This window comes from Somniosus microcephalus, chromosome 13 (genome assembly GCF_052327205.1).
Source record: "Somniosus microcephalus isolate GS21.2 chromosome 13, FLI_Smic_1.0, whole genome shotgun sequence".
Classification (NCBI taxonomy): domain Eukaryota; kingdom Metazoa; phylum Chordata; class Chondrichthyes; order Squaliformes; family Somniosidae; genus Somniosus; species Somniosus microcephalus.
In genome coordinates, this window is record NC_140999.1 from 153,279,466 (window position 1) to 153,295,812 (window position 16,347).

At 48.4% G+C, this 16,347-nt stretch overlaps 1 protein-coding gene across 4 annotated transcripts in view; it reads left to right on the forward strand.

Annotated features, from left to right (window-relative positions):
- The window catches only part of LOC147108678 (sodium-dependent lysophosphatidylcholine symporter 1-like), a 129,477-nt gene that overhangs the window by 87,437 nt on the left and 25,693 nt on the right, over positions 1–16,347 (forward strand). For all 4 annotated transcript variants that reach the window (XM_086005376.1, XM_086005377.1, XM_086005378.1 and 1 more), the window contains one exon: positions 12,384–12,527. In XM_086005376.1, coding sequence (XP_085861502.1) covers positions 12,384–12,527 — 144 coding nt within the window. The remainder of the gene's footprint in view (positions 1–12,383; positions 12,528–16,347) is intronic.

Below are 16,347 nucleotides of genomic sequence, written 5' to 3' on the forward strand. Positions count from 1 at the left end.
TGCAGTTCATGCGTTCCACCATGCCTGAACTTTACGGACGATAAGGTATGTGGAATTTTTGTTTAATTCCCATTAGTTTACATATATCCTTCAGTATTTTGCCCGTGAAGTGCGTTCCTTGGTCAGAATCTATTTGTAAGGGTATCCCCCATCTAGCTATGACCTCTTCCGCCAGAATCTGTGCGACTGTCCCTGCGGAACAATCTCGGGTAGCAAAGGCTTCCATCCACCTAGTAAACTGATCAATGATTACAAGGCAATACTTCTTCCCTTGTGATTGAGTCAATGGTCCTGTAAGATCAATCTGCAGATTCTCCCATGGTCCCTTTGGCCGTGGTTGATGGCGCAATTTATTTTAATGGTTCCCCCTGGGTTACACTGCGCACACACCATGCAGTCGTGGCAATGTTTATCGATGGCATTATTCAGTCCTTGCCACCACCAGCATCGTTCTATCATGTGCTGCACGGTTTTGGGGCTTGCGTGATCAATGCCATGGTACAGTCGCAAAAGGGTCTCCTGTATACATTTGGGGGCGATAACTTTCCCATGGTTTCGCCACAGTCCATCTATATGACTTTCTTTACCCCCCTTTGCTCTCCACCCTTGCTTTTCTTCCTCAGGGGTATCTTGGTGCAGCTGATACAAATTAACCTCATCTATGGGGGTGCAGGTGGCCATTGGACATTTGTCACATTGACTATTTCTTTATAACATAGGGGTGTTTCCTCATCCTCCTGTTCTGCGGCGGCCCGTGCCGCTGCATCCGCCCAGGCATTCCCCTGCTGCTCATTTATTATTTTCTGGTCCGCTTTGATTTTAATTACGGAGGCTGCAGTAGGTGCCTCGGCGGCTTCTACTAATGTTCGTATTATTGTTTCATTCTGGATGGTATCTCCTCCAGAGGTCATGTAACCCCTTCTGCTCCAGGGTCCCGCATAATCATGTACTACCCCAATTGCGTATCGACTATCAGTGTAGATGTTCACCCGTTTCCTTCTTGCATATTTTAGTGCCTCTGCTAATGCTACTAATTCTGCTACTTGTGCGGATAGGTGTCCTGCCAATTTGCCTTTCCGGACTACCGTCCCCATCTACTACTGCCCAACCTGTGCGTGCTACTCCATCAGTTACTTTCCTCGACCCGTCTACATATAGGGTTAAATCTACTTGCCCCATCGGTTCTTCCCCAATTCGCCCTACATTTTCATTTTCGTCCGTATCCGCACATCTGTGGTCTTCTCCCTCAGTGACCACCCATTCGGCCGGATTGGTCTTAATGTCCCTGACTATTTTTACGGATTTATCCTTGGGCAGTAATACTGCTTCCCATTTAGTCCTTCTCCCATCCGAGAGAGTTTTCAGTCTTCCTGTATTTAGCAGTTCTACGATGGTGTGGGGAGTATGTAGTACTACTTCCCCCATCATGGTAATAGGTTCACTGATTCTGATTGCCCATGCTGCGCAGTCAAGGGCTTGCAGACAGTGGCTAAAGCCAGCCACTACTGGGTCTATTTTAGCAGAATAATATGCTACCGGTCTTTGCTTATCTCCGTGGTCCTGTGTTACCACCGCTGTATAATGCCCCCCATGGTTGTGGCAATGGACGTGAAAAGGTTTCCTCATATCTAGCAATCCCAATGCGGGTGCCGATGCGAGGGCTTGTTTTAACTGGACAAAAGCTTCTTCACACTATGGGGTCCATTCGCCTTCCCCTAATTGTGTCCTGGAGGGTCTCCCCCCCCTTTTGTCAGATCTTGTATTGGAGCTGCTATTCGTGAATAGTTCATAATAAAGTTACGGCAGTAGTTGAATAGTCCCGAAACTTGTCGAACTTCTTTAACATGCTGTGGACGGGGTAAATTTAAGATAGTCAATTTTCTATCTTCTGGTAGGCGTTTAGTGCCTTGTGCCAGTACATAGCCTAGGTAATGGACTTCCAGTTGTCCCACCTGTGCTTTCCTAGGGTTTATCTTCAACCCTGCGGCTTGGATGATATCTAATACTTGTACTAAGGCGTGTACATGTTCCCTATTTGTTCCCGAGGCTATCAGAATGTCATCTACATACTGCAGGACTACACTTCCACTAGCACTTAAGTCCAGCGGGGCCAAAACTCCCACCATTACTCGGTCAAAAATATTTGGGCTGTTGTGAAATCCCTGTGGAACCCGAGTCCAGGTGTACTGCTTGCCCTGTACTGTAAAAGCAAATTTATCCTGTGATTCTGGGGCTAGTGGTATTGACCAGAAACCACTAGCGATGTCTAAGACGGTAAAAATTCGATGTTTACTATTTAATCCGTTTAGAATAGTAGCCAATTGGGCGCTGTTTGGGTGTAACTGCATTCAACGCAGTTTAATCTATAGTTAGCCTGTAGGAACCATCAGGTTTCTTAACTGGCCACATCGGCGAGTTGGTGGTACTTACTGCTCCTCTGACAATACCCTGCTTTTCTAATTCTGATACTATTATTTTAACAGCTTCTACTGCTTGTTTTATCGGGTATTGTCGAATAGGGTGGTGTTCTGGTCCAGGCACAACCTCGGGTTACTTGGACTAACCCACATTCTTCTTTGTGTCTGGCCCACAATGTATATTGCTTGCATATAACTCCCCATCCACCCTGCTTATCCCAATTTATATTCATAATATTCATAATATGAGGGCTCCCACGTACACTCCCATTGCTCCGGGTCTTAGTATACCCCGGCTAGGATGATACCTGTGGGTCCATAAAATGACTTCTTTCTTTGTATCTACCAATGCTCCCAACTGTTGCATCAAATCAAGCCCCAATATAGTTCCCGTAATTCCTGCATTTCCCCATGTAGTCACCCCAGTTTGAATCGGGACCATAATAGTCACCGGCCTCAGTGAGGGTTTCCTTGCCTCGCTTATTTTTAGGCATCGTGTTTTATCGGTTCCTTATCTTATACTTTATTCTGTACACACTCACTCGTCACGTGATCACGATCCTGTGGTGTTTGTAGTTCCCCGCGCCTACTTGATCCTGGCCGTCACGTGGGACTATGTCCTCTTAATTCAGGCTCAGGCTAGGTGTTTGAGATAGACAGCCACCCTCGTCCGTGTCGATCACTCCGTGACTCTCAAGGGCTCAGGCTAGGTGTTTGAGATAGACAGCCACCCTCGTCCGTGTCGATCACTCCGTGACTCTCAAGGGCTCAGGCTAGGTGTTTGAGATAGACAGCCACCCTTGTCCGTGTCGATCACTCCGTGACTCTCAAGGATTCAATCTTATACTTTATCGGAATAACAACACAAACTTATACTCTGAACAGACACACACACATACTCTAAACAGACAAACACATACTCTAAACAGACAAACACTTAGGCCTAGAAATTCAGTTGGTTGCGCCAGCCGGTAACGCCATAAGAGGGGTATATTTCCAGCGCTAGGCACTTAGCGCCCGGGCGCAGACCGATCTGCGCCAACGCCCAAATTCAGTTGACATTTAGCGCCGGCGCAAAGTGTTTGCGCCCGCTCAGCTGCGCGCGCAGCTTATGACGTCATCTCGTCGTGCAACGCTGTTTGTGCGCCCCAAACCGGAAATTCAGTGGCGCCCGCCCAATGTGGGCGTGGCGCTGCTAAGAACTGTGAAGTGGAACACAACAGAGGCCCTGTGGGCCTCGGGGAGCGCTAATTAAAGGGCACTTACACTGACCTATAAAGCCCAGCCATTTTGCTGCAATGACTTTACTGCTTTGGACTTCTGGACAGAGACCAAGGGACAGAGCTTACTGATTTGGGACAACATAGGAGAGGTATTTTTGGCTTCTGGCCAGTGCTTTGACATTTGATTCATTTGATTTCACTGTTTTCAACTTTATTATGGGGGCTGTATGGGGGTCCAACCCTCAGTTGCAGCATTATGTGCGAAGGGCTCGCAGACGCTGTGAGAGAGGGCCAGCCATGCCTAGACGCAGAGGGGCCATCAGGCGTCGGCAACGTAGGCCTTACCCACTCAGGCAATACCGGCAGCAGGTGTCCTATCTCACCATGACTGCGGCGCATTGTGTTAAGAGGCTGCGCTTCAGAAGGGAGGTGGTTGCAGAGATCTGCCAGCTGCTTCACAGAGATCTGCGTCCACAGCTGATGTGCAGGACGTCTCTCTCGGTGGAAGTGAAGGTCACGGTGGCTCTGAACTTTTATGCAAGCGGCTCCTTCCAAGCCACTGCTGGGGACATAGCGAACATCTCCCAGTTCGCCGCGCATCGCTGCATCCGGCAGGTCACCGATGCACTTTTCGCGAGGAGACACCAATTCATCTCCTTCCCCATGACCCGACAGAGGCAGGAGCAGCGTGCAGTCGGATTTGCCAGGATCACGTGCTTCCCCATGGTGCAGGGCGCCATTGACTGCACGCATGTGGCTATGCGGGCACCTATCCGCAATGCCGAGGATTACCGCAACCGGAAGGGCTACCATTCCCTAAATGTACAGCTGGTGTGTGACCACAGGCAGCGCATCCTAGCTGTCAATGCCCGCTTCCCAGGAAGCAGCCACGATGCATTTATCCTGCGCCAGACTACTGTGGCTGACATGTTCGAGGCACAGCCTCCACCAAGGGGATGGCTTATCGGGGACAAGGGCTACCCTTTGTGTACATGGCTCATGACCCCGCTCCGCGCGCCCAGGACCCCAGCGGAGGAGGCATACAACGAAAGCCATCAAGCCACAAGGAACATCATAGAGCAAACGATAGGCGTCCTCAAGCAACGGTTCCGCTGCCTGGATCGTTCCGGCGGATCTCTCCAGTATTCGCCGGATAGAGTCTCCCAGTTCGTCGTCGTGTGCTGCATGCTGCACAACCTGGCTATCCGCAGGACTCAGGCACTGCCACCTGACATTGCACCACCACCTCAGGAGGACGAGCAGGAGGACCATGAGGAGGAGGAGTACCAGCCCAGGAGGGAGCCACAAGGTCCAAGGGCCGTCCGCCGGGGGCTTATTGATCAACACTTCTAGGCCCCCTGTCAGGGAATGGGCTGTGGCAATGAACGCACCTGAAGGCAGCCGCACCGCAAGCCCTCAGCCGGTTAACGCAACAACCACTTGAAACCTGAGACGTGGACATGCTGAATAAATAAAAAGCTTTATTTCACAAACTCAGGGCCCTTCCCACATGAAACAGAAAAACAGACAAGACCCCCAAAAAACAGTCAAAAACATCTGTCACTCCCAAAACCTGGGGAGGACTAACAAAACTTGCCCATCCAAATGGCCTTCATCATCGGCCTTACAAAAATAAGCCCCCCCCCTCCACAACACAAACACCCCCATAAAAACAAAAAATGCCTTGATCCTCGGCCTTACCAAAATAATGCCCCCCCAGAACACAAGCCCCCCAATATTTAAAAAAAACCGCTATCACCACACTCTAATGGGTGTGCCGAGAGGGCGAGTCCTTAGACAGGCTTCTCTGGCCCCTGCCCGACCTGCTGCTCCGCGTCAACCTGGGCCCTGCGGGTGTGGCAAGGCTGGGGGAAGGCTCATGAGGGCCACAATGCGTGTCGGCAGATGCCCTTGGGGGTCGGCCTAGACGAGGCCCGGCCCGGGAGGGGCCGGCTGCTGACTGCTGCAGCTGTGGCTGGCCAGCATCAGTCTCAGCAGCAGCTCGTCGCACCTTGGCTGGGAGAGTGGCAGTGTCGGCTGCACCAATGGGGGCAAGCTGGCTGATGGCAGGCGCGCGCTGCTCGCCAGAGACACTGGCACTCGGCCGGGCTGGCAGTGCAGCAAGCGCAGCAATCTGGTGGAGGCCAGACCGCTGTGCTGCAGCAGGGCGGCGGGTGCCCTGGCGATGCTTCCGCGCCACAGCGAGTGTGGCAGAAGTGAGTGCCCGAACTGCCCTGGTATGTGCCCGCATCAGCTCTGCCAGTGTCTGGACGGCACCACTCATCTCGCGAGTTGCGTCCTGGGCTGCTGCGAGTTGCTGGACACCCCTGTCGTGCGCTGCCGCGAGTTGTTCGACCCCCCCTGGCCTGTGATTCCCCGAAAGCGACCACACTATGAGCCAGGGACTCAATGGCCTGAGGCATCTGTTGCACAACCCCCATGAACTCCTGGTGGCGCCGCTCAGATGCCGCCGACATCTCATCGAGGAGGCGCACCTCCTGGGCGAGGATCGTCTCCGGACTGGAGGGCGGACTCTCCCTCTGGGGAGAAGGCCGCCGAGCTGGCCGACCCTTCCTGCGTGCCTCGAGCCCACTGGGCCCAGGATCTGCCCTCCCCTGCAACACCTCCCCCCTCTGGGGAGAAGGCCAGCGTGCTGCCGGACCCTTCCCGCGTGCCTCGAGCCCACTGGGCCCAGGATCTGCCCTCCCCTGCAACACTTCCCCCTGGCTCTCCTGCAGGCCAGACGTCTCCCCTCCATTGCCATCCCCTGGCGTGGATGAGGGTTCCCCCGATGTGCCGCCTTCCTCCTGGTCCTCGTCGTCCTCCTCCTCCAAGGGCCTGGCACTCTGAGCTTCAGGGACCACCTCCTCCTCACCAGCTGAAAGCAGGAAGGCACAAGAGTAGCTTTAGAGTGAGGACAGGGCGTCAGTGAGGGAGGCCTGAGTGGTGGCATTATGCGCATTTGTCGGTCAGTGCGAAAGGATGTAGATCTGAAGCGCAAGGGCAACGATAGAGGTCCAACCGGTCATGTCCTTACCAGTGGGTCCCAGTACAGGGTCCGCATCTCCGATCGCAACAGGGCCAGTCACCCGGGCACGCATGAGTCGAGCCACGCTCTCCTCCAGCTCACTGAGCGCCTGGTACTCGGGACGGCCTCCACCGGTGACAGACTGGCTCCTCAAATTCCGCGCCAGCTTGGCCTGCAAGAGAAAGGACGGCCTCTAAGTACAGTGTGGTGCCCTGTTGCTGTGTGCACTGCCTCCCATGGTCGAATAGCTTGGCCAGTGTGTTAAGTGCAGAAAGTGCTATTGATGATCATGCCAGTGCCATTGCTGCGGGAGGAGGGCTGCCCATTAGTCCTTTGAGGTCCCTTTGCCCATAATGTGAGGTGCACATGCAAGGATGAGGAGGACACTGGAAAGGGTACTCACCTTCACCATCCGAGTGAGGTCGTTGTACTTCTTGCGGCATTGGTCCGCACTCCTGGGGACATTGCTGGTGGATGACACCCTGCGGGCGATTTTCCTCCAGGCTTTCCTGTACTGGCTCCTGGGAGCCTTCTTGCCACTGTCCGGGCACAAGATCTCTCTTTTTTGTTTTCGACACCATTAATCAGCACCCTCAGAGCATGCTCTGAGAAGCGCTGCGCTCGTTCACGGGCCCTCTCCATGGCTCCAGGCGCTATTTTGGCCCACCAGCAGTGTTGAGGCCTAGCTGCAGGGCTCCAGTATGCAGGGCGTGGCAGCAGTCAAAGTCGACCCTTCCCCCTTTAAGAGCTGGTCGGCGTCAGGGTGTCTGCTGGCAATCAAAACATGACCGCACCTGCGCTGCGCCCGGCCTCGGCGTTATCAGGCCGCATCGCCGGCTTAGCGCCTGAAGAGAGCATTGCAACGCCAGTTTCAGCGCTCGGCCAAACTCTTGGCCAACTCTACTGAATTTCGGCGATGTGGCCTACACTTTCCGGCGGGCGCTAACTTTAGCGAACGCCCGACTTTAGCGCCCCAAAAGTGTCCAGACTGAATTTCTAGGCCTTATACTCTAAACACCTTTTAACTTGAATCCCTCTGGATCGTCACCCGGTATTTCCCCTATTTTTAGGTTTCTAAACCCGTTCCCTCGAGGGCCTCCAAATTCTCTAGCGCTTTCCCCCTGGGTTTCTAAACTCTCGAGCGCTTTTTCCCTGGGTTTCTAAACCCTCTAGCGCTTTCCCCCTGGGTTTCTAAATCCTCTAGCGCTTTCCCCCTGGGTTTCTAAACCCTCTAGCGCTTTTTCCCTGGGTTTCTAAACCCTCTAGCGCTTTTTCCCTGGGTTTCTAAACCCTTTAGTGCTTTTTCCCTCCCAAGAGTTTCTAAACCCCTCGGGTCTGTTTGTTCCCACTTAGTATGTCAAGCGCGGCTTTATACCCTAAAACGCATCTTATTGGTCCACACCTGAAGCCTGTTGTTCCTTCACTGGCTGTTCTTTATACCACCGCTACCCCGATCCGCCTCGCGGACTTCCACGTTAAGGGTGAATATTGCTACTCACCCTTCCATGTATGTCATTGTGGAGGATCGATCAGCAGTCCGGTGGTATCCCACTTCTGACACCAAATTGTAAGCGAGGAAAAATCTGGAAGGTAAAACAGAACTAACAGACACAGGTGTTACCCAGATCAATAGTTTTATTACAAGTGCACATGGGAGAACTATCTCAGCTACCCTTGGCTGGAGACATCATTCTCAAAGGAAAATGTGAAAATACAGCATAGTTATACATTTTATTAGACAACGCCCACTTATTACTAATGAGGGTGTGTACATGAGAATATTGATACTTCATTGGTTTACATGGTTAATCAATCAACTATTAGGCCTGCTCTTTGAACTCCAGTAACCTCTGGATACGCCAGTAAGAGCTTATGGACTGCAGAGTCTTCATTCTAACTTCTGCTAACTTCTGCATTCTTGGGCTATCTCTTACTCTTGTTATCAATATAGGGAGGTATCTTCAGCAGAGATATGGTTGGGTGGATACAAAGCCCCATTGAATTATGTAGCCAGGTGACCAGTCTTCAAGGCCTTATATGCAGAGACTTCGTCAATGTGCCTTTGTACTTTTATCTCTTCCAGGAGCAGGCCTCCTCTCAGCATTTACTCAGTGTAATTATAAGTAGAGTGTAATTATAAGTAGATCTTCAGAATGTCCTTGGTCAGCTAAACTCATTTATGTTAGTCTAAAAGGGTTAACACAGCCAAGTATCCCATGGTGCTTTGCTTTTGTTTTCCAGCCTAACAAGACTGAATGGTACCTTTCAGACATATTATACCGGTTAAGTATTGAGGCCTACCCCTTTATATCCCCTAAACCAAATTTTATCCTAACAAAATCCGAGAAAAAAAGTCCTAAACAGCTATTTACATTTCTCTAGGGTTTCTGCTGATCTTGCACTGAAGTTACAGTAGGAGATCGGAGAACCCCTGCAGAGGTTCCAAAATATCTGTAAATATCCTCTGATGTTATTAGCCTGTATTAGTAGTAAGGTCATTACTTTGAAATGTTAAGTGCATGTAAACTTGCAGACTCCTTTGGAATGATCAGAGATTGTTCATGGAGCCAACTCTCTTTGATAGGTAAGATACACATCAAAAACAAACAAAACACAGCAAAATGGTGTTAAGTCTGCAGTTCACATCATTTGTTCTTGAATGATGGAATTTATTAATATTACAATGGCCTATGTATTGAGGAGAAACTTCTTTAATCTGGTGCATCAAAGTCTGTCTTTAGAATTTACAAGTACTGCTGGTCTTCACTATATTTGGAGGAACCAACCAGAGATCAGGCCATCTTAGACTGGGTATTATGAACGAGAAAGGATTAATTAGCAATCTTGTTGTACGAGGCCCCTTGGGTCGGAGCGATCATAATATGATCGAATTCTTCATTAAGATGGAGAATGAAGTAGTTGACTCAGAGACTAGGATCCTCAATTTAAATAAAGGAAACTACGATGGTCTGAGGAGCAAGTTGGGTAGGATTGATTGGGGAATGGCACTCAAAGGGTTGACGGTGGATAGGCAATGGCAAACATTCAAAGACCGAATGGATGAACTACAGAATTTGTTCATCCCAGTTTGGCATAAAAATAAAACAAAAAAGGTGACTCAACTGTGGCTAACAAGGGAAATTAGGGATAGGAGAGGACATATAAATTGGCCAGAAAAAACAATAATCCTGAGGATTGGGAGCAGTTTAGGATTCAACAAAGGAGGACAAAGGGATTAATTAAGAAGGGGAAAATAGAATATGAGAGTAAGCTTGCAGGGAACATAAAAACTGACTGTAAAAGCTTTTATAGATATGTGAAGAGAAACGATTGGTGAAGTCAAGCGTAGGTCCCTTGCAGTCAGAATCAGGGGAATTTATAATGGGGAACAAAGAAATGGCAGACCAACTAAATACATATTTTGGTTCTGTCTTCACAAAGGAGGACACAAATAACCTCCCAGAGATGCCGGGGAACATAGGATCTGATGAAAGGGTGGAACTGAAAGAAATCAGTATTTGTAGAGAAATGGTGTTAGGAAAATTGATGCGACTGAAGGCCGATAAATCTCCAGGGCCTGATAATCTACATCCTAGGGTACTTAAGGAAGTGGCCCTAGAAATAGTAGATGCATTGCTGGCCATCTTCCAGAACTCGATACACTCTGGAACAGTACCCATGGATTGGAAGGTAGCTAATGTTACCCCACTATTCAAAAAAGGTGGTAGAGAAAAAGCGGGGAATTATAGACCGGTAAGCCTGACATCGGTCGTGAGGAAAATGCTAGAGTCCATTATAAAAGATATAATAGCAGAACACTTGGAAAGCAGTGACAGGATCGGACAAAGTCAACATGGATTTACAAAAGGTAAATCGTGCTTGACTAATCTACTGGAATTTTTTGAGGATGTAACTGGTAAAATAGACAAGGGAGAACCGGTGGATGTGGTGTATTTGGACTTTCAGAAGGCTTTCGATAAGGTCCCGCATAAGAGATTAGCGTGCAAAATTAAGGCACATGGGATTGGGAGTAAGGTATTGACTTGGATAGAGAACTGGTTGGCGGATAGAAAGCAGAGTTGGAATAAACGGGTCGTTTTCCGAGTGGCAGGCAGTGACTAGTGGGGTACCGCAAGGATTGGTCCTCGGACCCCAGCTGTTCACAATATATATTAATGATCTGGACGAGGGAATTGGATGTAATATCTTCAAATTTGCAGCCGACACAAAGCTGGGTGGGAGGGTATGCTGTGAGGAGGATGTCGTGAAACTCCAGTACGATTTGGACAGGTTGGGTGATTGGGCAGAAACATGGCAAATGCACTATAATGTGGATAAATGCAAGGTTATCCACTTTGGTGGCAAAAACAGGAAGGCAGACTATTATTTGAATGGCAATAGATTGGGAGAAGGGGAAGTGCAAAGAGACCTGGGTGTTCTTGTGCACCAGTCGCTGAAGGTAAGCATGCAGGTGCAGCAGGCGGTTAAGAAGGCAAATGGTATGTTGGCCTTCGTAGCAAGAGGGTTTGAGTATAGGAACAAGGATGTCTTGCTGCAGTTGTACAGGGCCTTGGTGAGACCGCACCTTGAGTATTGTGTGCAGTTTTGCTCACTTTATCTGAGGAAGGACGTTCTTGCCATGGAAGGAGTGCAGCGAAGATTCACCAGGCTGTTACCGTTCTTGCCATAGAAGGAGTGCAGCGAAGATTCACCAGGCTGATACCTGGGATGGCAGGAATGACGTATGAGGAGAGATTGTGTCGATTGGGCTTATACTCACTGGAGTTTAGAAGATTGAGAGGGGATCTCATCGAAACCTATAAAATTCTGTCAGGCCTCGACAGACTAGATGCAGGAAGGATGTTTCCGATGGCCGGGGAGTCCAGAACCAGGGGTCATAGTCTAAGGATAAGGGGTAAGCCATTTAGGACTGAAATGAGGAGGAATTTCTTCACCCAGAGAGTGGTGAACCTGTGGAATTCTCTGCCACAGAGGGCGGTGGAGGCCAGTTCATTAAATATATTCAAGAAGGAGTTGGATATATTTCTTAAGGCTAAAGGGACAGGGTACTGAATTTGGATGATCAGCCATGATCTCATTGAATGGCGGAGCAGGCTCGAGGGGCCGAATGGCCTACTACTGCTCCTATCTTCTATGTTTCCAGTTTCCTGTTTGACTACCTGTTTCCACGTTGACGTGGTAACGCTGCGTGGAAAGACTTTGCCATGTTACATATCATCAGAAACTCAGTTATTGGAATGAACATCTGACGATGTAACTCTTGTTTTGAAAAAATGTTGTGTAATCATTTTCCTTGTAAATAAATTCACCTATTGGGTTTAGCGTAAGTGATATGGTCTGATAGCATGGTATTCTCCACTTTTCAGAGTGAGTAGGGGAGTGATAGGCAACCCAGGCATCTCAAGTGTAGGATACCAAGGTAAAAGGAAAGCAGGGTGCTGTTCCAATTTGTGTTATGCACAAGAGAGCAGTAAGAATATTTATAGGAGGCGTGGGCCTGTCTATAGAAGCTGGTTCTTTGCTGCATGCCCCAAATTAAACTGTTGGAAAAGAGTTTCAACTGTAACAACACCAGTCTCAATTCATGTTTTAACAAATAGGAGCTACATTTCCATTTGTGTTGTTGCCCATTTGCCTGTCTGCCATCCAACCAAGACAAGAAGCACATTTGATTATTCTGAATTCTTTCTCCAGGTCGATGCTCCCGGACGTAGTGGATGATTTCAGAGCAAAGAACCCTCGCTGCTTAGACCTGGAACCATTGTTCTACTCCTTCTACGTGTTCTTCACTAAATTTGCTGCGGGAGCTTCCCTCGGATTTTCTACTTTATGTTTGCAGTATGTCAGCATTTTAGATTTTCACGTATTCACTTGATCCAATGGCTTTTTATGTTACTGTGTTTCAATCTTGTATTAGGCTTTGTTTCTTTCATAATTCTAGCTACTGTACTATTCATGATTGAGTTCATTACGTTCACTGTAGGCACTGGTATGTCTCAATGTTTAATAATTTGCTCAGCTAATCTACTTGTTCCATAGCTTTCCACCTCCAACCCCTTCTTGTGGAGAACATCTTTCATTTTTTAAATGGTTGCATCCTCCGCACACCACTGGAGTTGAGCCCGTCTGGGTTGCATTCTGGGGGAGCCGAGATGTCATAGTTAATGATAATGGAGTGTGATCATCAACATAGTCCCACCCACACTTGAGAGCTAGAAATGCCAAAGGTGTCATGTAGTAGCTGTTCAAGTGGTCGCTCTAGGCGATAACAAAGAAGTATACAATCTACCAATCGCTTAGATCTTTTGTGTTTCAAAAGTGGATGGCCTAGGACCGTAAAAAAAAAATATTGTCAAGTGCAACAAAACCCCAAAGTCAATGACTAACACATCATAGTGCTCTAAAGGCGTAAACACAACACATTTTGTTTTCAAGGACAGGGCAAGAAAGAATGACAAGCTCCTGAGCTAAGTGAAATTCAAAGACCATTTTGAGTAGGAAACAGTGTTGGCTCTGAGTATTGCTCAATTAAATAGGGTTGGTTAATTCAATGGCCTCCATTTGTATGGAGGGGGATGGGTAAGGTGCGTGTGAGCCCAGCAGCGGGTGGCGCACCCAGACAGGGCCTCATTCAAATAAAACTTCCCAGCATCCCGCCCGACTCCTATCCACATTCACTGAGAATTTGACCACAGAAGACCGCAGCCGGGGATGTTTGGAAACAGTGGGAGGAGGAGTTCATAGATTCATAGAAATTTACGGTGCAGAATGAGGCCATTCGGCCCATCGTGTCTGTGCCGGCCGAAAAAGAGCTATCTAGCCTTATCCCAGTTTCCAGCTCTTGGTCCATAGCCCTGTAGGTTATGGCACTTCAAGCGCATATCCAAGTACTATTTAAATGCGATGAGGGTTTCTGTCTCTACCACCCTTTCAGGCAGTGAGTTCCAGACCCCCACCACCCTCTGGGTGGAAAACATTTCTCCTCAACTCCCCTCTAATTCTTCTACCACTTACTTTAAATCTATGCCCCCTTGCTATTGACCTCTCTGCTAAGCGAAGTAGGTCCTTCCTAGCCACTCTATCTAGGGCCATCATAATTTTATACACCTGAATTAAATCTCCCCTCAGCCTCCTCTTCAGAGTTGCAGGGCAATTGTGGAACGTGATCAGGTGGCTGGGGATTCCTTGGCCTCTTCTTACCAGTCGGCTCCTTAAATCGTGGTTCTGCTGCCAGTGCGGACCCCCCCTTGGCTTGATGTCAATATTATATCGCGGCACTGATGGCATTATCGAGCCGATACCTTTGCATCCGCCTGCTTTTAGTGGGAATCTTGTCACTGCCCTGAATTGCCACCGTTAATGTTATGGCAGCCGGGAATGGGTGGGTTGGAGGAGGGATTTTGATTTTTAAGATTTTAACCCCTTTCCTGCCCATCGGGGGAGGGTTAAAATGTCTGGATCGCCCTGATTTGTTGGGCTGAGACTGAGGCCAGCCAGAGCACAAATTTAAGATAGTGTGGTGAGAGAGGTTTAGAACAGATAGCATAGGCTGATTCAGCTACAAGTTTAGGTCCCAAATGGGACCGAGAACTGATCTAATAAATTACATTTCCTTCTTGTTTGATGACATTCTACCAATGTACTGAAAATTCACAAAGCTTTCCTCCTAATGAGGGGGGTATACTGTCTAATATGAAAGGGATCAAGTCATTGTGTGGGTAATGGGGTGGACCCATGCCCACAAGAGTTTCTACAACACAAACCCTCTGGGCTGGTTCATTCAAGAACCAGTGGGCCTATGAGAGTTTTGGGCCTAACACTGAAGGAAATGTCAACATCATAGGAACAGGAGTAGGTCCTTTAGCTCTTCAAGCCTGTTCTGACGTTCAGTTAAATCATGGTCCATCTGTACCTCAACTCCATTTAACAGCCTTTGCTCCATATTCCTTGATATCCTTACCTAACAAAAATCTATCAATCTCAGTCCTGTAAATGTCAATTGATACAGCATCCACAGCCTTTTGTGAGGGGGGAGGGATAGTTCCAGATTAGCATTAACCTTTTGTGTGTAAAAGTGCTTCTTGATTTCACACTAAATGACCTAGCTCTAATTTTAAGATTATGCACCCTTGTTTCTCTGTATCTACTCTATCAAGTCCTTTTTAAGATAATTTAAATGGTACAAATTTAAAGGCAGAGCAGGGACAGAGAGAACTGGGGATTCACATACACAAATCTTTGAAGGTAGCAGGACAAGTTGGTAAGACTTTAAAAAAAAACATATGGGATCCTGGGCTTTATAAACAGAGGCAAAGAGTACAAAAGCCAGGAAGTTTATGCTAAATCTTTACAGATCACTGGTAAGACCTCAGCTGGAGTATTGTGGCCCATTCTGGGCACCACACTTTAGGAAGGATTTAAAGGCCTTGGAGAGGGTGCAGACAAGATTTACTAGAATGGTACCAGGGATGAGGGACTTCAGTTATGTGTTGAGATTAGAGAAGCTGGGATTGTTCGCCTGAGTGGGTTCCAAGATGGCTCCTGGGCTGGTAGCCCCTTTCTGAGCTGCTCTTCTCTTCAACTCTATCCATGGTCATCCATTGCCATCTTTTGCCCCTTCTTCCCCCAATCTCCTTTCTTCAATTGCTTAAGATACCCTGCCTCTGATAGCGAAGGCATTTCAGCCCAAACTGCAAGTTTAAAGCTCCCCCTGTAGAGTCCACTGGCCATCCACTAGTGTCTTTTGTTCTCACTGAGCTCTTTCAACTGCAGGAACTCTGCTGAAACTTGACTTCCATCACTGGATTCCTCGCGGGCAGGACTTCATTAACTACACGGTTTGACTCAGCGGCTGTGGAGCTGCTCTGCTTTTCAGTCACTGCAAGTCTTAAGCTGTGGAATTCTTTTGTCAAATTGGTTTCCGATCTCCTGGACTTCTCTGGACATTAGACTACATTTCTGCTTTGAACTACATTGGATTACACTACGTTCCTGCACTGGATTACACTACGTTCCTGCACTGGATTACACCATAAGACTTATCTGCTTTGTCTCTATCTCTGCTGCAAAAAGATTTTTACCTTTAAACTTCTGGCTGTGTCTCTGCGGAACTGGTTCCTCTGGTTTTTCAGCTCTGCTGGCTTCTAGGTAGCATCTGCTGCTCCACTTGCTGTCCGGTGACTCGTTCTACCGGTTTTCAGCTTTGCTGCACGCTGGTTTGTGGTTTTACTTTTTCTCCGCCGCTTTGATCTACGGTGACCTCCAACTTGCGTCAATTTAGCCATCATCTTTCTGCACCGCTACCGACACTCATTCCTACAGCAACAACCTCCATCCTCGAACTCTCTACCCTTCAAATAGCATCTGGACTTCACTCACCTGCTTTGGACAGCGGTTCGTCGATGCTCCGTACCGGCCCCATCCTGCTCACGTTGGCTTTGACCTTCCATGTGACCTCTGACTTTGACCCTGGTCTCCCTACTATTGTCCCCAACCAATTCCCTGCTACCTGGAAATATGTATTCCATTAATTATTACATTTAAACAGGCCTATGTAACCTGAACTTTTCCCCGTGTCCATTCGCGTGCGCACTTTGGCTGCTGCTCTGGACCTGAGCCATTCCACTTTTTCCCCCTATTTTGCTTTTCTCTTTATCCC